The 24,732-nt window shown below is 44.7% G+C and overlaps 2 protein-coding genes across 6 annotated transcripts in view; both read right to left on the bottom strand.

The window, feature by feature from the left end:
* LOC144892212 (uncharacterized) overlaps positions 1 to 24,732 on the bottom strand; it is a 623,022-nt gene that overhangs the window by 247,867 nt on the left and 350,423 nt on the right. The window lies entirely within an intron of this gene.
* LOC137427890 (growth factor receptor-bound protein 2) overlaps positions 8,140 to 24,732 on the bottom strand; it is a 48,335-nt gene continuing 31,742 nt past the window's right edge. For 3 of the 5 annotated variants that reach the window (XM_068117689.2, XM_068117690.2, XM_068117691.2), the window contains 3 exons: positions 11,327 to 11,449; positions 9,772 to 9,937; positions 8,140 to 9,669 (listed from right to left, as the gene is read on the bottom strand). In XM_068117689.2, the coding sequence (XP_067973790.1) occupies positions 9,490 to 9,669; positions 9,772 to 9,937; positions 11,327 to 11,449 (469 nt within the window). In that variant the 3' untranslated portion in view covers positions 8,140 to 9,489. The remainder of the gene's footprint in view (positions 9,670 to 9,771; positions 9,938 to 11,326; positions 11,450 to 24,732) is intronic. The other 2 variants (XM_068117692.2, XM_078777665.1) reach the window with 1 other exon arrangement.

Raw genomic sequence — 24,732 nt, 5'->3', positions numbered from 1 at the left:
CCGACAAATCCGCCTATGTGTGACTTAGGCAATAGCGTTGCCGGGTATGGCTCAACAGCAGGATGATGACGAGCCATGGGGTGAGGGTAGTAAAAGTGACTTCTGACACACACATGGAGTAGTTCATCTAGTGATCCAATCCGAATTCACAAGATTGAAGCAGTTTCACGTTGAAGTAACTTCAGTGTTAATGCACATTGTGACGGTCATGATGCTCCATTCCAAGATGGAGTTTGAGGGTAATTGGAGTATAAAGTATTGAGTATGTATGATGTAGATATACACACATGGCATAGTATTTTCAGAGAACATCAATGACTCACTCCTCTTCAAAAGGCTGCTTTCAAATTAATCTTTGAAACATTCCTCCTCTAAAAAAAAATCCAACTCTTTCAGCTCTTCCTTTCTCCATTCTCTTAACTCACCTTTATTTCACCCCTCCTCAAACGTTTCTCTGACTTGAAAATCTGAAGAACCCCAGTTTGCAAAGACGTTCATATTCCATCAATCTTCCTTTTGTACATCTTCAAAGTCAAACCCTTCCCTGTCTCTTCCCTCCTCTACTTCTACTTGCCCATATCCTACCAACTCCAACCATTCCTTTCACAAAGCCCGAAACAAGTGTGTGTCCACCCTCAGGAGAGCCAGGAAACAATATCTCACCGTTCTCAAGGCCGAACTCTCTTATCTGTCTCCCTCTTCCAAATCCTGGTGGCATCTGGTCAAATCTGTTTCTGGTGTTTGTTCCCCCTCCATCCCCTCCCTCACCTCAAACGGCTTAACGGCTGACTCCGCATGTGAAAAAGCTGAATGCCTCAACTCTGTGTTTGCCTCTAAATCTTGTGTCCCAAACCCATCCCTCTCTGTACCCACCGTACCCAGTCGTACCCAGCTGCTCCTGGACTCTGTGTCCTTTCCTCCTGACAAGGTGGAAAAGTTTCTGTCAACCCTCGACTCCGATTCTGCAACTGCACCTGACGGCATAAGCCCACGGGTCCTAAAATCATGTTCTTCCGCTCTTTCACTCCCTCTTTCTGTTCTCTTCACCCTCTCTTTTGCTCAAGGTCATCTGCCATCTGCTTGGAAATCAGCCAACATCACCGCTTTGCACAAAAAAGGTGCAAAAACAGATCCTAGCAACTACAGACCAATCAGCCTTCTCCCAATTATCAGCAAAGTCATGGAATCCATCATTGCTTCAGATATGAAATCTTTCCTCTTCTCCAATGGCTTGATCTCTGATCATCAATTTGGTTTCAGACCTGGTCACTCTACTTTGGACATGCTGCTTCTGCTTTCTCAACAATGGATGGAGGTCCTCAACGCCAAACAGGAAATTAGAGCTGTCTCCCTTGACATTTCACGTGCCTTCGATACGGTCTGGCACCCTGCTCTGCTCACCAAACTCTCCTCCTTTGGTATCCATGGAAATCTCCACGCATGGCTGGTGGACTTCCTCTCTGGTCGTAGTCAATGTGTGGCCCTGAATGGGTTTCTCTCATCTCCTCTTCCTGTTCAGGCTGGAGTTCCCCAAGGTAGTGTTCTGGGCCCTGTGCTTTTTCTGGTCTTCATCAATTATCTCTCTGACTCTCTTGAAAATCCTCTCTATCTCTTTGCTGACGACTCTACTCTCTGTCGCTCCATTCCTCATCCCTCAGATCGGCAGTCTGCAGCCTCCTCACTCTCTGCAGACCTGGACAAAATCAGACTGGGCAAACAAATGGAACATGTCTTTCAATCCTGATAAATCTCACACTCTTACGATGTCTCTCCGAAAAGACCGACTGGACAACCCTCCCATCCACTTTCTGAATAATCCTCTCCAAGAAGTTCTGTCACTCAAGCTTTTGGGTCTCACTATTTGCCATGATCTTTCCTGGGAAAACCACATTTCAAATCTGGCCTCCAAAGCCAGTCGCCGACTGGGCATCCTCCGTCGTGCGGTCCTTCCTTGGCACACCTGAGCTCCTCACCACATACAAGGCTTTCATTCGCAGCTCTATGGAATACTGCTCTCCCCTCTGGTCTGGTGCTCCTGCCTCACACCTAGCTCGTCTTCACGCTGTTGAAACCAAAGCGTTCAGAATCATTGGAATCTCCCGCGATGAAGCTAACTCCAAGGGCCTTTCACTCACTCACCGCAGGCAGGTTGGTGGTCTTTCCGTCTTCTACCGACTCCTCTCTGGCCTTGCCCCCCCCAGCTCTCTCTGGGCTCTGTCCCCCAAATATTCCTACAGGTCGCACAAGATCTGCCTGCAACCCTCTTATGGTTAAACTGCCAAAATCAAGACTTTCTGCTCACCTTCACTCCTTCATTCCTCTTTTCTCCCGCGTCTGGAACAAACTCCCTCACTCTCTTCAATCCCACCCCACCCTCCAGGTCTTTAAAACAGCTGTTCACCACCATCTCTTATCCTCCTCCATCCAAAACCTTGATCTTTTCTACCCCCGCTAATTTCGGTCCCCTTGTGTTTTATACCTCTCTCCCCCCCCCCCCCCCCCTTCCCATGCCTCCTCCCCCCCAAGCCCTCTCCCTCCCACACTTCTCCCTGCTCTCAAATGTTGTGGTTGTGTGCTTCCCCTTCTCTCCCCATCTTGTCTTCTGCTCCCTCTTTTTGTATATTTTGTTTGTCTGGTTGATTTGTTTGTGAAATAAATGTTAGCTCTTTCACGAGCCTCGATTCAGTATAAATAAATTTAAAAAAACTCTATCCCTTACCAGCGCCCAACTCTATGTCCCCTCCCTCCTACCCCCATTCCATCACTCCCTTCCCCTCCCCTTCAAAACTTTCCTTCCCCTCAAAGATTCTTCCTGTCCAAAACTCTTTTCTCTTGCCAATTCACTCCACCTCCTCCAATCTACCTTCTCCTAACTCCTCCACAGTTGTACCTCCTCATTACCCCTCCAATTGCCTCCTTTCATCATCCTCATAACACAATCTACTCTAATCCTTCCTCTCATTCTGCCTCCTCTCTTAGCACCTCTCCACTATACGAACAAACTGTGGTGTTCAAACATCTGTGGGCTCCGTTCCAACTGAACAGTGAACAGATATCTCACTCCCTCTCAATCAGCACACTCCTCAACATCTCCCTCATGCTCTTCCTTTCCTCTCATCACCCCTCCCCCTCGAATCTTGTTCCTCCCCTAGTATTACTCTCCCTCTCCCCTCCACTTTCTTGTACCCGAAGCCTCACCTCCCTCATCCTCAATGGTGTCGACCTCCAACATTAATGGTATGGGCCATCACTCTAACCTGGCAGATCTCTCCATACAGCTTGCAACTGACAAACCAGACATAATGTGCTTAACAGAAACTTTCCTCCTTCAAGACGTCTGACTCCATAATATCTCTCCCTGGTTACTCCCTTCTCTGGTACGATAGACCCGAGCCTCATCCCTGCGGCAGAATTGCTCTCTTCATCAAAAACTCTCTTCCTCACTCTCCCTGCACTGCCCTATCTCCACTCCATCCCCAGGAGTACCTCTGGCTAGTTTCCGCTCTGCTCCCACCTCTTGTTACCTCTGCCACCAAAGGTGGATTGAGGTTATGTTTTCACTCCTGTCTCTTTGTTTGTGAACAAAATATCTCAAAGAGTTGGGGATGGATTCGGACGACATTTGGCAGAGATGTCGCGTATGTCACAAGGACGAAATGATTAGATTTTGCTGAAGATCTGGATTCGGATCCGGCTACTAGAATTTTTAAGTGATTCTTCACAATTGGGAGATGGGGCCAAAAACTATACATAGCAGGATATCTCAAAAAGTTATGGACGGATTTGAACGAAACTTGGTGGACTGGTTGGGTGTCTGACAAGAAAGCATCGATTCGATTTTGGTGAAGATCTGAATATGGATTCGGATATGAGAACTATTTAAAATTTTAAGTGATTCTTCACCATTGAGTGATCGGGCTAAAACCAACATATAACATGATATCTCGAAACGTTATGGACGGATTTGGACTAAACTTGGTGGACAGGTTGTGTGTGTGAGACAACGAAGAATCGATTCAATTTTGATGAATATCCACATCCGGATCCAGCAAGTAGAATTTTTAAAAGTGATTCTTCACCATTGAGTGATATGGCCAACCAGGCGGAGGTATGCTCTCTACTGAGTGCCGTTCTAGTTTATATATGTTTTTGTACCGTCCACCAAACAGTGATGACCATTTACATCTCGCTGTCTGACAACATGTACCAACTTCTATCTACTCATCCCAACTCTCTCTTCCTCATATGTGGCAATTTCAACTGTCATCATGCCAGGTGGCTGGGTGTGGGCACCTCTCACCAGTCATGGCACTTTAGCAAAGGACTTATGCGACTCATTGGGACTGACACAATCTGTCAATTTCCCAACCCAGATCTTAGTCAACAGGAGACCATCTCTTATGGATTTGATTTTGACCAATTTCTCTGCAAATGTCTGCTGTTCTTATTCTGCTCCAATCGATTCATTTGATCATTTGCTTGTTTAAGTGGACATCTCTCTTATCATTCCCAGAGAGCCTCCTCAGCGTCGACGAGTCTGGCATTTCACTCAGGCCGACTGGCACAGGCTGCAAGCAGCCATCAATCATCTGGACTGGTCTCCCATCTCTACTGCCTCTGACATCAACTCTTTCTGGGAATTCTTCCAAAGCAAACTGCTCTCTCTCATGCACAGATTTATCCCATCTCATCTTCAGTTGTCATACTTTTTTTTTTTTTTGTATACATCATCGAGGCTCGTGAAAGAGCTTACATTTATCACACAAACAAATCAAACAGACAATCAAAGTATATAAAAGTATATAAAAAGGGGAATGGTAGACAAGATGGGGAGAGAAGGGGAAGCACATAAACACAACATTTGAGAGCAGGGACATCGGGAATGTGTGGGAGGGAGAGGACTTGGGGGGAGGCGGCGTGGCAAGGGGGGGGGGGGGAGGGCGGGGTGGGAGAAGTATGAACACAAGGACACCAAGGACTTACAGGAAAGAAGTTGGTATTTCAAAAAAGTGGATTTCGGGTGAGATTAGCGGGGGTAGAAAAGATCAAGGTTTTGGATGGGGGAAGATAGATGGTGAACAGCTGTTTTGAAGACCTGGAGCGAGGAGTGGGATTGAAGAGAGTGATGGAGTTTGTTCCCGAGACAGGAGAAAAGAGGAATGAAAGAGTGAAGGTGAGCAGAGAGTCTTGATTTTGGCAGTTTAACCATAAGAGGGTTGCAGGCAGATCTTGTGCGATCTGTAGGAATATTTGGGGGACAGAGCCCAGAGAGAGCTGGAGGAGCAAGGCCGGAGAGGAGTCGGTAGAAGACAGAAAGACCACCAACCTGCCTGCGGTGAGTAAGTGAAAGGCCCTCGGAGGTAGCTTCATCACGGGAGATTCCAATGATTCTGAACGCTTTGGTTTCAACAGCGTGAAGACGAGCGACCCTTCCCCCCGTCCATGGCACACTGAATCTTATCGAGGCAATTGCCCAGAAACAACTTGCCTTTGCCTCTTGGAAGGCTAATCCAACTGAAGGCAATCTCATTTCCTTTCACAAAGCCAGAACAAGTGTGTGTCTAACCTCAGGAGAGCCAGGAAACACTATCTCTCTACTCTCCAAGACTGAACTCTCAGACCTATCTCCCTCCTCCAAATCCTGGTGGCATCTGGTGAAATCTGTTTTTAGTGTTTGTTCCCCCTCCATCCCTTCCCTTACCTCATATGGCTACACAGTTGACACCGCACGTGAAAAAGCCGAATGCCTCAACTCTGTGTTCGATTCGAAATAGTGTCCCAAACCCATCTCTCTCTGTTCCCACCTTACCCAGTCGAAGCCAGCTGCTCCTGGACTCTGGGTCCTCTCCTGACAAGGTGGAGAAATTTCTGTCAAACCTCAACTCTGATTCTGCAACTGGATCTGACAGCATCACCCCACGGGTCCTAAAATCCTGCTCTGCCGCTCTATTTCACCCTCTCTCTGTTCTCTTCACCCTCTCTTTTGCTCAAGGTCATCTGCCATCAGCTTGGAAATCAGCCAACATTACCGCTTTACACAAAAAAGGTGCAAAGACAGATCCTTGCAGCTACAGACCAATCAGCCTGCTCCCATACATAAGCAAGGTAATGGAATCCATCATCGGTTCTGACATTGAATCCTTACTCTTCTCCAATGGCTTGATCTCGGATCATCAATTTGGATTCAGACCAGGTCACTCTACCCTGGACATGCTGCTTCTGCTGTCTCAACAATGGATGGAGGTCCTCAATGCCAGCCGTGAGGTCAGAACCGTCTCCCTTGACACATCTCTAGCTTTCAATACGGTCTGGCACCCCACCCTGCTCACCAAACTCTCCTTCTTCCAAAGCAATTTCCATTCATGGCTTGCGGACTTCCTTTCTTGTCATAGTCAACAAGTGGCCCTGAAAGGATTTCTCTCATCTCCCCTTCCTGTTCAGGCTGGAGTTCCCCAAGACAGTGTTCTGGGCCCTGTGCTTTTTGTAATCTTCATCAATGATCTCTCCGACTCTCTGGAAAATCCTCTATCTTTTTGCTGATGGCTCCACCCTCTGCAGTTCCACCTCACTCAGATTAAGACAGTAGCCTCTTTTATCCTGGATAAAATCCCAACATGGTCAAACACTTGGAACATATCTTTCAATCCTGCCAAATCTCATGATGTCTCTCCTAAAGGATCACCTGGAAAACCCTCCCATCTACTTTCTCAACAATCCTCTCGAATAAGTTCTGTCATTCAAGCTTTTGGGTCTCACTATCTGCCATTATCTTTCCTGTGATAACCACATTTCCAAGCTGGCCTCCAAAGCCAGTCACTGGCTATGTATCCTCCATCGTGCAAAGTCCTTCCTTGGAATGCCTGCGTATTTAACCACATGCAAAGCTTTCATTTGCAACTTGATGGAGTACTGCAACCTCTGGGCTGGTGCACTTGCCTCATACCTAACTCGGCTTCACGCTGTGGAAACCAAAGTTTTCGGATCATTGGTATTTCCTGCCATGATGCTGAGTCTGTGGGTCTTTCACTCTGTCACTGCAGGCAAGTCTTCTACCGACTCCTCCCCAACCTAGCTCCCCCAGCTCTGTCTGTGCTCTGTCCCCCAAATATTGCTGCAAGACACACAAGATTTGCCAGCAATCCTCTTCTGGTGAAACTGCCAAAATTAAGACTCTCTGCTCACCTTCACTCTTTCATTCCTCTTTTCTCCCGCCTCTGGAACAAACTCCCACACTCTCCTCAATCCCACCCCTCCCTCCAGGTCTTTGAAACAGCTGTTCAGCACCATCTCTTATCTTGATCTTTTCTACCCCCGTTAATACACCCCAAACCCACCTCCTTTAAAGTCCCCATGTTCTTTCCTTAAAGTCCCTGCCCTGTCCATCTTGTTCATTCCGTGTACTCCATCCCAACTCTCTATCTTTCACAGATCTCCTGATGTCCCTGTTCCCAACTGTTGTGCTCCCCCTAGTCTCCCGTTCCCTCTGTTTCTGCTCCGTGTCTTAGCTCTTATACGAGCCTCAACAACGTATATATTTAAAAAAAAAAAAAAAATTTGATCAGTTGCGTAATGGAATTGAATGTGTACAACAATTGTTTCCCTCTCACCCTTTATACTATTCTGTTACATCATAATCCATTCTGTTGTAGGTCCTTCTTTGTATACAAAAGAAAAGTTTTATTATGGGTGGAAACCCAAGTCCATTTCCATGTGCTTATTTTCTTTAGTCTGTTTATTGACATTTGTAGATCCGAGGGATGACTCAAGTAATGTGCTGTACTCAGTAATTGATATTCTTTGTTTTTAATACCTTTTGTGCTGCATGCTTTCAATATGAGGTGTTCATGATTGAGCTTTGGCAGTGGATTGGCTACCTTACTCTTCAAAATTTCAGAATGTGCCACCAAAGCAATATAGGGTTGCAGATATTTATCCCCCAAAATACGTCAAGTAAACTTTAATGTGGATAAGTTTTTGGCTGCTCAACATCATGTCCAAAGTTAAGGTGATACATCTCACCAACAAAACACCAATATGGTGATTTGTCCTGAAATCAACTTGGAAATAGAACTGAGACTCTACAATGAAATCCCAATTGTGTAATGGTGCTTGAGCGCATACCAGGTCAAACACAAGATGACAAGTTTAACATCACGCTTTAATGACAACATTTGTGATATGACAGAAAGTGGAGCAAGGACGATGTGTGTGCGTGCGTGTGCGTGCGCACACACCACAGAAGGTCTGAACCGCGAAGGTTAATGTGATTCGATGAGTGGGGCCGTTCGACATGAGCCACGCGAACATAAAACTAAAAGGCACTCGAAGAGAGCAGGAGCAGTTTTTAGTGCAGCCGTGGTGATGATGATAGGTATATAGTTGCGGCTCCTCATAGAGAACCCCAGCATGTCAAAAATGGCAAAATGAAGGAAAAAAACAAAACAAAAAGTTATCACTCCAAGAGCAGAACAATGGATACTTTGGCCAAGTTCATCAATTTACTCTTGAATGCAGGCATCACTTTGGAATAAATAATAAAATGTTTGTCAGGAATACAAACATGACAGAGTGCTGGATAATGTTACTCTGACGTTGCAATGCAGGATGGTCCTGGACATGCAAGTTCTGGGCAAGGCAGCTTTGGCATTAAAGCTCCAGAGTCCAGCGATGGAATGTAGACGAGGCGGCCGCGAGTGCAGCGTCGCTGCCGACCCGAACGTCGACGAGACTGATCGATAAACACCGCAGTGTATGGCGTCGATGCCTTCTCGCCGTGAAACTGGGATGTACGAAGCCGTTTGACTTTTGCTGGCGTTTTGAAGAAGCCGTGCCACGATGACGTCCAACAATTCACATACAACGAAGAGCAAGATGACGACATGCTGCCAAGTAAGGCTGGTACTGTGGGATTTGTACTTGAGAGAGATCGCTGAAAACTTTTCATGCATAAGTACTTTGTTTAAATAAAAAAAATAAGAGTGCATGTACTAGCTTAAGCAATCGGCAGACAAATGCACATGATGTTTGTGCAGGTGAGTTAGTTTGTAATCAAGAAAACCAGTTGTATAATAAGACTGAAGTAGCAAAAATGCACAAAGGGAGTGGAAAGCACAAAAAAAAACAAAAAAAAAAACATTTAACAGCATCACAAGACAATTCATTTTCAGCAAATGCTCTGCGTGTGCATGAAATACACGTATGACGAACGGATTGGAAAGAAATCCATCTTTGTAGATAAGGAAACGCCTGTGCCTCATCGTTGTTTTACAAGTGAAAGCACATGCGGTGAACAATGCAGCCGACGTCGTGTCAGTTGCTTGGGCACTGAAAGGAGCAAAACTTGTCTTCTAGTTTGACCTTTGATGGAGTTCAAGAGATGTAAGAGGATATGCATGGGCACTTGGGTGATAAAGAACCAGAAGACAGAGTCGAAACGAGAGTGAATGCATGACAGAGAAAGAGGAAGAATATTTATTTGAAGGATGAACGTTACTTGTTAGCAAGGGCGACGTAGTTTCGGGGGAACATGCCCGACTGCCCTTTACAGATGCCCTTCCACCAGTTGGCGTCGGAATTGTCGACGACCTGAATGAAATCGCCTCGACGGAAACCCAGCTCACCCTCCTCCTGTGGCTCGAAGTCGAACAAAGCTTGGACGTACATTTGCTGCTGAAAACGCAAATGGGTGAAGGGTTGTCGTCATGTTAATTCATCTTTGTTGTGTTTTTATTACAATATAGGGTGTGGTTGCTAAGCAGGTGATAAACTCACTTGTATTTGTTCCATGTCCCTCAAGAAGATCTGTTGAGTTCGAGAGACGGACGTAGTCCGGTGGTACTCCACCAGTTCGTTGAGGGATGAGAATTTGACGACCCACAGGAAGTATTTTCCTGCACCGTCACGCAGCACCTTGAAATGTTGGACATCGTTGCCAAATCTGCAATGTTGGATGAGGTTGCGGATAATTGTGCAGAAGAGAAGATTTGTGATTGAGCAGTGGAAGGGGGAAGTGAAAGTGCACGTAACCGTCATGCGTACATTTTTGTTTGTCGATTATGGTTGTACATGTGCAGAGTTGTTGATATTGGTGTTTGTGTTGTTTCAATTCCTTGTTTGTCAGTTTTTTTCTGTTTCATGAAGTCAATGTTTAAAGTATTTATTTATTTATTATTTCGCAGAAAGTTATCTAGTTCCATCAAGTGTCTGACATGTGGTGACATTCAGGATCAGATTACTCCAAACATCTCTATCCTGCACTGCTTCCCGAATCTTGGGTAGAGCCAGCTTGGTTGCATCTTTGGTTGGCACCTGGTGCCCTTTCATTTGCCAGCTCATTAAAGGTTCTATGCAGATCGTGTCAGACCAGTCAGATCCTTTGCTGTTCTACTCTTAAGGACCCCAATCCAAGACTTTTTTTTTAACCTCGTCACCTTCTATCTCTATGCACGCTTCCGAAATATTTTTGTTTTTCTTAGGTTGCTGTTGGAAGTTGGAAGTTGGAATTTAGTCCTTTCGTGTTCTCTTGTGTGTGTGTAATATTTTTATTTATTTATTTATTTTTTTGTATACTGAATCGAGGCTCGTGAAAGAGCTAACATTTACTTCACAAACAAATCAACCAGACAAACAAAATATATAAAAAGCGGGAGCGGAAAACAAGATGGGGAGAGAAGGGGAAGCACACAAACACAACATTTGAGAGCAGGGAGATGTGTGGAAGGGAGAGGGCTTGGGGGGAGGAGGCATGGGAAGGGGGGGGGGGGGACCGCCGGTAGGGGGGCCGGCTTCCGCTTCTTCTTTTCCAAAGCGCTTCTTCTTTTCGAAAGCCGCTTCTAATATCAACACTTTACCACATACAAAGCTTTCATCTGCAGCTCAATGGAATACTGTCCTCCCCTCTGGGCTGGTGCTCCCGCCTCACACCTAGCTCGGCTTCACGCTGTTGAAACCAAAGCTTCAGAATCTTATTGCACAATTTCTCGATGCGTTTCGATTTTGACGCAATGTGTGTCCTCAACCTCTTGCCACAATTTCTCATTCTGTACCAAGTTGAGCTATTAGCCTTTTTTTTCTTTCCATTATTGCATATCGTTACCTCTGCCACCAAAGGTGGATGGAGGTTATGTTTTCACCCCTCTGCCTGTCTGTTTGGTAGCATTTGGCATTTGTTTATAAAAACAGGAAACAAAACAGGTAGGTATTTTGAAATGAAATGTTGATTTATACATATCACACAAGTCACCATAGAACAGCCCATAACATTAAATTACATGATCACACAAAAAACACCAAAATTTTAATAACACTTACAAATGCATCCACTTACTTCACCGATAGTGAAAAATCCCCAGGTGCACTCTCACTGTCCCTCACCAGAAACGCGCCGTCAAACTTCTGCCTGTTCAACAATTCCTCCGCTTTTGCTCGAGAAATCTTCCCCCGAAACCACCTAAAAAACAACAACTCCATAAACACCACACACGTGCCAGGATATAGTTTTCACTAACTGTCTTAACAAACAACTTCATTTTAAAAAGTCTTTAATGAACTTATCTATAACTAACAAGTACAAAAAGTTTTAATTAAAACAAAAGCCACGTCGATGTTACACAATGCCTAGATGCAGCTGTGCCTATAACGTCGATGTTATAGGCACAGGACATTCCTATTGATTCGATTACTTGATGTTATTTTTGTGCAAAGTGAAAATATATCTCGGCAATTTCCAGTGTGGCGACGAATTTTTAATATATCTCGGCATTTTCCCGTCTGTTATTTCAGGCGGTGTATGACTGACCATGCCGCGATTTAAAAAAAATATATCTCGGCAATTTCCCGTGTGTGGCGACACGTGAACGAAGCTATGCTCCTCTCTCCACATTATTGTGACGACGTATAAATTAAATATTTCATCGTGACGATTGTCATCAAATGGACGAATTTTTAATATATCTCGGCATTTTCCCGTCTGTTATTTCGGGCGGTGTATGACTGACCATGCCGCGATTTAAACAAAATATATATATCTCGGCATTTTCCCGTCTCTTATTTCGGGCGGTGTATGACTGACCATGCCGCGAAAAAAAAAAAAAATCTCAATGGACTTGAAGTTACAAATCTCAATGGACTTGAAGTTACAGGCCTTTGAGAATTCATTTCGTTCTATAAAGGGCAACTTTCATCGTATTTTCTTCCCGTTTTTTTTCAACCGAGTCTAAAACTATGTTAGCGACTGTGAAAAATGAAATGATATATCGAATTTGATTTGAAATAAAACTGTGTGAGAGAGGAAGACACCACGGGCCTACAAAACAGGCCTCAAAGCTATGCGAGTTAATAAAATGGTGGATATTTGTTTATATGAAGGCTCTCCCAGAATGGGTGGAGCTCTGGTTCCCAGAATGGGTGGAGCTTTGAGGTTTTGTCTTCTCTGCAAGAACAAGAAGAAGAAGAAGAAGAACAACAACAACAACAGCAGAGGGCACTCTATGAGCAGCGTCTGCGACGCGGCTAAAAACAGACCTATCCACCAGACTTTATTCTAAAGGGTTCCTACCATCATCTATTTTTTTTAAATATAAACAGGAATCAAATTCCTGCGAGGGGCTAAGTGTGAAAAAACTCTGACAATGCGGGGCTCGAATCACGGACTCCGTTGATAACGCGTCAACAGCCCACTGCGCTATTGAGCCAGCCACAATCTCGTCAGAACTTTTCCACACTTAACACGGTGAGCTTTATAATGGCCGATGTCTTGCGTGCCTGCTAGGCAGACCCCGAATGTTAGCGTAAGTATATATATGCGTATGTATGTGTGTATATGCAGAAGTGCATTGAAGATTAAATCAATTTTTATAAACAGGATTCAAATTCCTGCAAAGGGCTAAGTGTGAAAAAATTCTGACAATGCGGGGCTCGAACTACGGACCTCCGTTGATAACGCGTCAACAGCCCACTGAACTATTGAGCCAGCCGCAATCTCCTCAGAACTTTTCCACACTTAACACGGCGTTATACATGTTGTGTATAACGTATTGTTCAATTTATACATATTGTGACGGTTATTAAACCAGTACCCAGGAAATGAACATCCATGACATGCACAGCTCCCAAAAGTCAGTTATACCGTTAATGTGTGCACAGATAGCCCCGCACCCGTTGTCAGAAGGGAAACAGAAATAGGGCAGATGCGTTGTGTGGGTGTTAGATAGGTCTCTTATTCCTCTTCAATTTCCCCCTTGTTCGTACTCAATTCTCCTTTCAATCCTGTTTTGTTCATCGCCATGGCTCATTTTCGGTGGTTTCCATTCCACTCGTAGCACAGTACAATTTGGTTCCTTCGCTTAATGCAAATTACCATGTAAACAGTCGAGTCCACATCAGGTACAAACCCGTTGTTCTTTATAAATTCCCTTTCTTTATTATCTCACACGCACACACGCACGCACAAAATCTCACACGCACAAAATCTCACACGCACACGCACAAAATCTCACACACACACGCACACGCACAAAATCTCACACGCACACGCACAAAATCTCACACGCACACGCACACGCACAAAATCTCACACACACACACAAAATCTCACACACACACAAAAAATCTCACACACACACAAAATCTCACACATACACACACAAAATCTCACACATACACACAAAATCTCACACACACACACACACACACAAAATCTCTCACACACACACACACACACACACACACACACACACACACACACACACACACACAAAATCTCACACACACAAAATCTCACACACACAAAACCTCACACACACAAAACCTCACACACACACACACACAAAACCTCACACAGACACAAAACCTCACACAGACACAAAACCTCACACACACACAAAACCTCACACACACACAAAACCTCACACACACACAAAACCTCACACACACACAAAACCTCACACACACACAAAACCTCACACACACACAAAACCTCACACACACACAAAACCTCACACACACACAAAACCTCACACACACACAAAACCTCACACACACACAAAACCTCACACACACACAAAACCTCACACACACAAAACCTCACACACACAAAACCTCACACATACACAAAATCTCACACACAAACACAAAATCTCACACACACACAAAACCTCACACACACACAAAACCTCACACACACACAAAACCTCACACACACACAAAACCTCACACACACACAAAACCTCACACACACACAAAACCTCACACACACACAAAACCTCACACACACACAAAACCTCACACACGCACACAAAACCTCACACATGCACACAAAACCTCGCACACGCACACAAAACCTCACACACGCAGACAAAACCTCACACACGCAGACAAAACCTCACACACGCAGACAAAACCTCACACACGCAGACAAAACCTCACACACGCAGACAAAACCTCACACACGCAGACAAAACCTCACACACGCAGACAAAACCTCACACACGCAGACAAAACCTCACACACGCAGACAAAACCTCACACACGCAGACAAAACCTCACACACGCAGACAAAACCTCACACACGCAGACAAAACCTCACACACGCAGACAAAACCTCACACACGCAGACAAAACCTCACACACGCAGACAAAACCTCACACACACACACAATTGCCTTCAATTGTCTTACCCTTCCTCCCGTCCATGGTACACTGAATCTTGTGGTGAGGCAGTTGCCCTGAAACAACTTGCCTTTGCCTCTTGGAAGGCTAATCCAACTGAAGGAAATCTCAGTTCCTTCCACCAAGCTCGGAACAAGTGTGTGTCTACCCTCAGGAGTGCCAGGAAGCACTATCTCTCCTCACTCAAGAATGAACTCTCAAACCTGTCTCCTTCCTCCAAATCCTGGTGGCGTCTGGTCAAATCCGTTTCTGGTGTTTGTTCCCCCTCCATCCCCTCCCTTACCTCAAATGGACACACAGTTGACATCGCACGTGACAAAGCCGAATGCCTCAACTCTGTGTTCGCCTCGAAATCCTTAGTCCCAAACCCATCTCTCTCTGTTCCCACCTTTCCCAGTCGAACCCAACTGCTCCTGGACTCTGTGTCCTTCTCTCCTGACAAGGTGGAGGAGTTTTTGTCAAACCTCGACTCTGATTCTGCAACTGGACCAGACGGCATCAGCCCACGTGTCCTAAAATCCTGCTCTGCCGCTCTATCTCACCCTCTCTCTGTTCTTTTCACCCTATCTTTTGCTCAAGGTCATCTGCCAGCATCCTGGAAATCAGCTAACATTACCGCTTTACACAAAAAAGGTGCAAAAACAGATCCTTGCAACTACAGACCAATCAGCCTGCTCCCAATTTATCAGCAAAGTCATGGAATCCATCATTGCTTCGGATATGAAATCTTTCCTCTTCTCCAATGGCTTGATCTCTGATCATCAATTTGGTTTCAGACCAGGTCACTCTACTCTGGACATGCTGCTTCTGCTGTCTCAACAATGGATGGAGGTCCTCAATGCCAAACAGGAAATCAGAGCTGTCTCCCTTGACATATCAAGGGCCTTTGATATGGTCTGGCACCCAGCTCTGCTCACCAAACTCTCCTCCTATGGTATCCATGGAAATCTCCATGCATGGCTTGCGGACTTCCTCTCTGGTCGTAGTCAACGTGTGGCCCTGAATGGATTTCTCTCATCTCCCCTTCCTGTTCAGGCTGGAGTTCCCCAAGGAAGTGTGCTGGGCCCTGTGCTTTTTCTGGTCTTTATCAATGATCTCTCTGACTCTCTGGAAAATCCTCTCTATCTCTTTGCTGATGACTCCACTCTCTGCCGCTCCATTCCTCTTCCCTCAGATCGGCAGTCTGCAGCCTCCTCACTCTCTGAAGACCTGGACAAAATCACAGACTGGTCAAACAAGTGGAACATGTCTTTCAATCCTGCCAAATCTCACTCTCTTACTATGTCTCTCCGAAAAGATCGACTGGACAACCCTCCCATCTACTTTCTCAACAATCCTCTCCAAGAAGTTCTGTCACTCAAGCTTTTGGGTCTCACTATCTGCCATGATCTTTCTTGGGAAAACCACATTTCCAAGCTGGCCTCCAAAGCCAGTCGCCGACTGGGCATTCTCCGTCGTGCGAAGTCCTTCCTCGGCACACCTGAGCTCCTCACCACATACAAGGCTTTCATCCGCAGCTCAATGGAATACTGTTCTCCCCTATGGGCTGGTGCTCCTGCCTCACACCTGGCTCGGCTTCACGCTGTTGAATCCAAAGCTTTCAAAATCATTGGAATCTCCCGCGATGAAGCTATCTCTGAGGGCCTTTCACTCACTCACCGCAGGCAGGTAGGTAGGTGGTCTTTCTGTCTTCTACCGACTCCTCTCCGGCCTTGCTCCCCCAGCTCTCTCTGTGCTCTGTCCCCCAAATATTCCTACAGGTCGCACAAGATCTGCCAGCAACCCTCTGATGGTTAAACTGCCGAAATCTCGGCTCTCTGCTCACCTTCACTCTTTCATTCCTCTTTTCTCCCGCCTGTGGAACAAACTCCCACACTCCCTTCAATCCCTCTCCTCCCTCCAGGTCTTTAAAACAGCTGTTCACCACCATCTCTTATCTTCCCCCATCCATAACCTTGATCTTTTCTACCCCCACTAATTCACCCCAGATCCACCTTGTTTGAAATTCCAACTTATTTCCTGGAAATCCTGGCAGTGTCCATATGTTTATACCTCTCCCACCCCCCCCCCCCTTCACATGCCTCCCCCCCTTCACATGCCTCCCCCCCTTCACATGCCTCCCCCCCAAAGCCCTCTCCCTCCCACAGATCTCTCGATGTCTCCATGTCTCTCGGTCCCTGCTCTCAAATGTTGTGTTTGTGTCCTTCCCCCTCTCTCCCCATCTTGTCTACCGCTCCCGATGTTATTTGTTTTATGTGTCTGTTTGTCTTTCTGTGTGATTAATGTTCGCTCTTTCACGAGCCTCGATCTTGTATACAAAAAAAAAAAAAAAAAAAACCTCACACACGCAGACAAAACCTCACACACGCAGACAAAACCTCACACACGCAGACAAAACCTCACACACGCAGACAAAACCTCACACACGCAGACAAAACCTCACACACGCAGACAAAATCTCACACACGCAGACAAAATCTCACACACGCAGACAAAATCTCACACACGCAGACAAAATCTCACACACGCAGACAAAATCTCACACACACACACAAAATCTCACACACACACACAAAATCTCACACACACACACAAAATCTCACACACACACACAAAATCTCACACACACACACAAAATCTCACACACACAAAACCTCACACACACACACAAAACCTCACACACACACACAAAACCTCACACACACACACAAAACCTCACACACACACACAAAACCTCACACACACACACACAAAACCTCACACACACACACAAAACCTCACACACACACACAAAACCTCACACACACACACAAAACCTCACACACACACACAAAACCTCACACACACACACAAAACCTCACACACACACACAAAACCTCACACGCACAAAATCTCACACGCACAAAATCTCACACGCACAAAATCTCACACGCACAAAATCTCACACGCACAAAATCTCACACGCACAAAATCTCACACACAAAATCACACACACAAAATCACACACACACACAAAATCACACACACACACATACACACACACACACACACACACACACACACACACACACACACACAAAATCACACACACAATCATTATAAGCGACAACCATCACCTTTACTTTTCAATCAAAAACCCTCGGCGGGAAAGACCACCGAGCGGGAAAACCCGTTGAGGAGGAAGAGTAAACTCTGATGAGGAAGAGTCAGATTCTGAAATGATTTGACAGTAAAGCGGGTGTTGGCTGGTAAACGGACCAATGAAGACGCGCAGTGGTGAGTCAAAGAGAATGCCACAAACTCCACTCCTATGAACTTTGCTCCCTCAAGTCTCCGCCCAACTCAAGCAGCTTAAAAGGCAGAGGGGTAGGGTTCATTCGTCGCTGTTGAAATGCGCTGAAGACCAGGAGACAACCTGCGTGCCTGTTCGTGACCAGGAGGGACCAACGTTGCCGTTTGTGCTGGAACCAGGATGAGTTGCATTGGAGCCAGAACGAGCTGAGCCAGACAGCGCTGGGTGGTCGGCGGCGCAGCGACGGGTCGAGCACGAGGCAGAGGCGCGAGAGTGAAAGAGCCACAAAGTCCCTAGCGTGGGGAGATAGTTCTGTACTGACGTACACTTCTGTCACTTGCTTTCCCTACATACATAATTGCCCTCACCAGAGGAGAGGGTATTGCATTTGAGTCCGTTTGTCCGTCTGTATGTCTGTTTGTTTGTTTGTTTGTTTGTTTGTCCGCACAGAACAAATATGATTTTCTCTGCAACCGTTGGTCTGATTGACAGGACATCTTCACCATAGGTGCACCTCCATCTGTATAATTTTTTTAACGATAATTATGACGTCATAGGTCACGTGGTATGGGCGCCATCTTGGAAAAACCGAAAAACTTTGCACCTCTATAATCTCCGAAAGCGCTGATAGAGAAATTTGAGACATGGCTCATTGTAAAGAACTCTACATGGGGAATAACATAGGTTAATGATGAGGTCAGAGGTGCCTCCATTATTACGTCATAATTCGACAAGTACACCCGGACAAGTCATAATCCAGGTGTGTACCCCGGTTTAGAATAGATACACCGTATCCCTGCGCATCGTAAGAGGCGACTGACTAAGGGTTGGCGCCAGGAAGGGCATCCGGCCATAAAAACATTGCCTCAAACAGGGAACCATGATTGTCATGGGGCCCGCAAGGCTAACCCCTGCTCTAGCGGGGAAAATGGCCTTAAAACGATCATTCATTCATTCATTCATTCATTTCATTCAATTCGACAAGTACAAAACTTCATCCGATCAAGGGATAAATTGGTGGAGAAAAAAAATAAATGATGACGTCATCGGTCATGTGGTTCGGCCGCCATATTTGTTTTAATACAAAAGTCTTAAAAACCACTAAAAACACGTCCTGGCGAGGGTCTGCAACCTCCGATTGCTCTTTCTTGCTACCAATTTGTTTACCTGGACTCAAAGAGCATCGCGATTCCAAAGAGCTGTCGGTGATTCTCGATCCTTCTGGGCGAGGTTTTGCATTCACACTTAACATGCTCCCTCTGAAGCTTACATAGGTCTTGCAAAGCTGTCTCACTCGTATTCATACCCTTCTGCTTCACTTACCCTTCCTTCCTCATTTTCTTCCCATTTGGAGATTGGCATACGCACTTTGACGCATGCGTAAATGCATTATGAGTAAAAGGCAGACCCAACACCTTTCTCTGCCTCTGTTTTCTTCCCTTTCTATCTACATTTCTTCGGAATGATTCTGCTGGCGCTATGTCCTGTGCGCTGAGTTAAATAAGTAAGAAGGGGAATAAGTGTGAAGGGTTCAAATCTGCTCTTCTGTGCCTATTTGAGTGTTTGATGGGCCTGTACATACACGCATCATGATCGTTTAATTTGCCTTGCAAATACGTGCCTCGTTTGATTTGGTGAATGGTTTCCATCCTGCCCGGTTCGTCTCATTCCCTCTATTGGCTTGACTCAGCATGCAAGACTAAATAGACGGGAAGTTCTGATCCACTCATTGGTTCCGCGATTAGTCAGTGCGTACTTGTGGTTCCGCTCGGCCGTACATAAATCGATAGATGGGTGCGCACTGAGGGAACGTACCTCTATTGGCATCACCAACCCGCCGGAAAGGTAAAGCGTTTGTCAAAGAGTGAGGACCCTGCCAGGTTAGGTGGTATCAATCGACGTCCGTAGTTGCCTGACAACCTGACAGGCCGCGGACTTATCCACGGCATTGCGGCCTGCAAGGCTCGAGGTCGGGAAGAGTCCGAAAACTCAACCACGTGGTGAAAGCCGAGTTCATAACAATATATAATGCATCTATTCTATATACTGTACATATATAAAAAGATAAAGGCGTTTGTGTGTTTGTCGTAATCTTACTTGAGGATATCAGTGACGTGTCCATTTAGGTCCTTTGAAATACGTTTGAGGGTGCTCACATTACTCAGAAGTGCTTTTAGATTGATCTGTGAAGAATAATTATTCAGGGAAAGGTAAATGTTCAATCCGCTTTGTCTATTACAATAAGGACGAATCATATCTTATTTCCATTATTCTGATGCTCATTACCTCCACCACCAAAGGTGGATGGAGGTAATGTTTTCACCCCTGTCTGTTTGTTTGTTTGTTTGTTCGTGAACAAAATATCTCAAGAAGTTGGCGCCAGATTCGGACAAAATTTGGCAGAGATGTAGCGTATGTCACAAGGACGAAATGATTAGATTTTGGTGAAGATTCGGATCCAGCTACTATAATTTTTTAAAGTGATTCTTCACCATTGGGAGATAGGGCCAAAAACGATACATAGCAGGATATCTCAAAAAGTTGTGGACGGATTTGGACGAAACTTGCTGGACAGGTTGTGTGTGTGATAAGGAAGAATCGATTCGATTTTGGTGAAGATCTGAATATTGATTCGGATATGAGAATTATTTAATTTTCTTAAGTGATTCTTCACCATTGAGTGATATGGTCAACCAGGTGGAGGTATGCTCTCTACTGAGTGCCGTTCTAGTTTGGTACTGTAGCAATACGGTTCAACCTTTTATGCAATTGTGGTTAGGTGCTTCCGACTATTATCTGCATGAAATGCTGTGCGATTATCCATGATCTATAGCATCCAAATTATTTTTTATTACCATTGTACACGTTTGCCCTACATTCTTTTTCATACATTTACCTTATGTTGTCAATTGTGTTTTCAGGGATTGAAAATTTCATGATGAGAGTGCCTAACTGATAAATCCAGAAGGTTGTAAAATCAGTAATTTGCTTGCACGTTGTGTGTGTATATGTGCGTGTATGTATATATGTATATATATATGTATGTATATATATATATGTATATATGTGTATATATATATATAATATATATATATATATATATATATATATATATATATATATATATATATATATATATATATATGTGTATATATATATATACACAAAGAATTAAGTTAAGCACCCCCCCCCGTTTTTTTACAACCTCGCACATTACAAGTTTGTTGTCGTCAAAACAGTGTAATATACCCATGATATTGCTATATTTTCTGGAGAAGTGATATTATGGTCACATAAAAACATAACAATCATGCCGTTTTCAATATTTTATTCTGAATAATTTAAGGTGAAATTTTTTGGGAATTTTAGGCATATTTTCACCTCAATTTAAGTATGGAGCTATAGGTCCATCACGGACAGTGTGGATGACGTTTATGTTTTCTAACGTACAGTCATTGTTCTGAGAAGACCTCTAGCGATCTTTGCGTCAATAACGTGTGTAGGACCCACGTGATCGGATCACTGACTCAACCAATCACTTTTTTTCACTTTGATCACTCAATTTCATCAATGGATAATTGCTAATGTCATACCAATCATTATTTGATCTCACATACCTTAGAATATATGCCAATGTATACATATACACAAAGAATATATATTAGGGGGTGCTTACCTTAATTCGTTGTGTAGGGGTGCTTAACTTAATTCTTTGTGTATATATATATATATATATATATATATATATATATATATATATATATATATATATATATATATATATATATATATATATATATATATATATATATATATATATATATATATATACAGCCTTGGCATTTAATATGGAATTTTTTTTTTGTGGGGGTGAACTTACTTTTCAAGATGTCTTAGAACCAAAAGTTCATTGGAATTATGTTGAAATTATTCTAGATTTAGTTAATGTGACCTTTAAAAGAAACAAAAACCACATTTGACATTTCGAAACAAATAAATTGATCCTTGAAAGTGATGTAAACTGATATCGAACTCAATTCATGGACAGCACTGTGTTAAACTTCTGTACGTTTTCCAGAAGTATCTCTTTATTTTGCACATTAGCCAAATTTTTTTTAACAAAAACAAAAGTTAAATTACGACTGGGATTACGGACAGTAAAATTACAGTTCAGTACTTCTTGTAACCCCCACGAGCATTCAGGAGAGCACGTACACGTCGAGGCATGCTGTTCACGAGATTGCCAAAGTTTGGACAGGAATCGCTTGCCATGCAGTGACAATAGCCTGCTGCAAGTCACGCACAGAGGTCGGCTGCTGGTCCAAGTGGTCGATTTGACGCGTTAATTCTGCCCACAAGTTCTCTATCGGATTCATATCCGGGGACATGGCAGGCCACTCCATATGCTCTACACCACGGTCAGCAAGAAAGTGTTGGATCATGCGAGCACGATGAGGCCGTGCATTGTCATCTTGGAAGACAAAGTTTCCTCGAAAGGCTGCACGAGCAAATGGAAGCAATGTTTCTTCCAGAATGGCCCTGTACTTGAACTGGTTCAGGTTTCCATTCAGAACAACCAGGTCAGTTTTGCCCCCTGCATGAAAAGCAGCCAAAACGGTCACCCCACCACCTCCAGCTTGGACTCTTGGCACTATACAATCTTTGTTGTAGGCTTCATGCACTTGTCTGCGCACTCGGACGCCGCCATATTGACGATAGACCAGAAATCGAGACTCGTCACTGAAGATCACGTGATTCCAGTGTCCTGGCTGCCATCGACGGTGCTCTCTGGCCCACTTCAATCGGCGCTGGTGGTGTTGTCTGGTCAGGCATGGCTTTCTCAGGGGACGCCTTGCACGATAGCCTGCTTGAACCAGTCGTTGGTTGACTAGCCTTCTGTATACAGGCACATTTGTCAGTTGCTGCCACTCAGCCCTAAGTCGATTAGCTGACTTGGTACGGCCATTGCGGACTAACCGGTGCAGCTGGCGATCATCCCTCCTTGTGGTTCTGCGGGGACGTCCTGGCCTCTGGAGTGGAGTAGGGACACCCCTCTGAGCATTTCGTTTCAGGATCTTTGACACCTGACCTTGAGTGATGCCATACTGCCGAGCAATAGCACGCTCTTTCATGCCGTAATTTCGTAAAGCCACCACTCCATGAAAAACAGCATTGTCGAGTTGATGGACCATCTCCAGAGGAAGCGGCAATAACTTTTGGAGACGTGCAGCAGTTGTTTTCCACTAATACAGAACGCAACAACCCTTGTATACCCGACTGTGAAGCCAATCATCAAATGCACCTGTCCGTACATTTTGCCATGCCACCTGTGATATAATCCTGTTGTTGACTTCTTGCTGCGACAGACAATCAGTGACGAGGTTCTTTTAACAAATAAATCACCAAAGTGTGAAAGAAACTCACCAGATTGATATACTGAGTTAAGAAAGTAAACCCAAGTCAAGAGAAAAAATATATTCCATATTAAATGCCAAGTCTGTATATGTCTGTGTGTGTGTGTGTGTGTTTGCGTGTGTGTATGTGTGTTTGCATGTGTGCTTGCGTGTGTGTGTGTGTTTGTGTGTGTGTGTTTGCGTGTGTGTGTTTGCGTGTGTGTGTGTGTGTGTGTGTGTGTGTGTGTGTGTGTTTGCATGTGTGTGTGTGTTTGCGTGTGTGTGTGTGTTTGTGTGTGTGTTTGCATGTGTGCTTGCGTGTGTGTGTGTGTGTGTGTGTGTGTGTGTGTGTGTGTGTGTGTGTGTGTGTGTGTGTATCCATAAGTGCATGTGTGTGTGTGTGTTTGCATGTGTGCTTGCGTGTGTGTGTGTGTTTGCATGTGTTTGCGTGTGTTTGTGTGTGTATGTGTGTGTGTATGCATAAGTGCATGTGTGTGTGTGTGTGTGTGTGTGTGTTTGCATGTGTGTGTGTGTGTGTGTGTGTGTGTGTGTTTGCATGTGTGTGTGTGTGTGTGTGTGTTTGCATGTGTGTGTGTGGGTATGTGCGTCTATGTGTATGTGTGTATGCGTAAGTGCATGTGTTTGCGTGTGTAAATGTGTGCGTGTGCGTGTGCGTGTGTGTGTGTGTGTGTGTGTGTGTTATTTGATTTTGTATCCCTACCGCTATAACGCTATAGCGCTGGAGCAATGCCAAAATGGAAGTCCAGTTTGGGTCATGAATCTCCCGCAGCAAAAAGGACCAAATTGGTTCAAGACTCAACTGAACGATGCAGTTTCAGCACGAAACAGAAATAATGCACAACACATGGCTGCACGTTGTGATGCCAATGTCCCAGCCGCCATCACCATTCACTGCATCTGGTTGCGAAAAATTAATCGACCTGAATTCGACTATTGAACTGCGCAACTCAATATGTCGGCATCACTGTGCCACAAAATGGAAGAACGAGCCACCCTCAATGTGCTTCTCCTTGGTTAAGGTCAAGTTTGATTGTCCCGCTGAACCACTGGCCCTGTGGAGCATGCTAAAAAAGGTGACACATTAGAGTCTGCAAACTCTTTGAAGAACGTATGGAGGTACAAGTGTTGCTTCCAAATGACATTTTGGTGCTAATCAGATAAAAGAGCATGGCTTCATGCCGATTTTCAAAGTGCAGGGACAGGAGTACCATGACTCATTGTTTATCTAGCTGGCTCATTGTTCCCACAGTCAGGTGACACCCCCAAATTTCTCGATTTATTTAATTTCTGAAGCGTTGGAGCAGGTGCACCACCGATTAGCCTACTTCACTAAATTGAGCAAACAATTCATTCTGAAAA

Source organism: Myxine glutinosa, chromosome 5 (genome assembly GCF_964187855.1).
Source record: "Myxine glutinosa chromosome 5, kmMyxGlut1.1, whole genome shotgun sequence".
Lineage (NCBI taxonomy): Eukaryota > Metazoa > Chordata > Myxini > Myxiniformes > Myxinidae > Myxine > Myxine glutinosa.
This window is presented reverse-complemented; position numbering and strand designations above follow the sequence as displayed.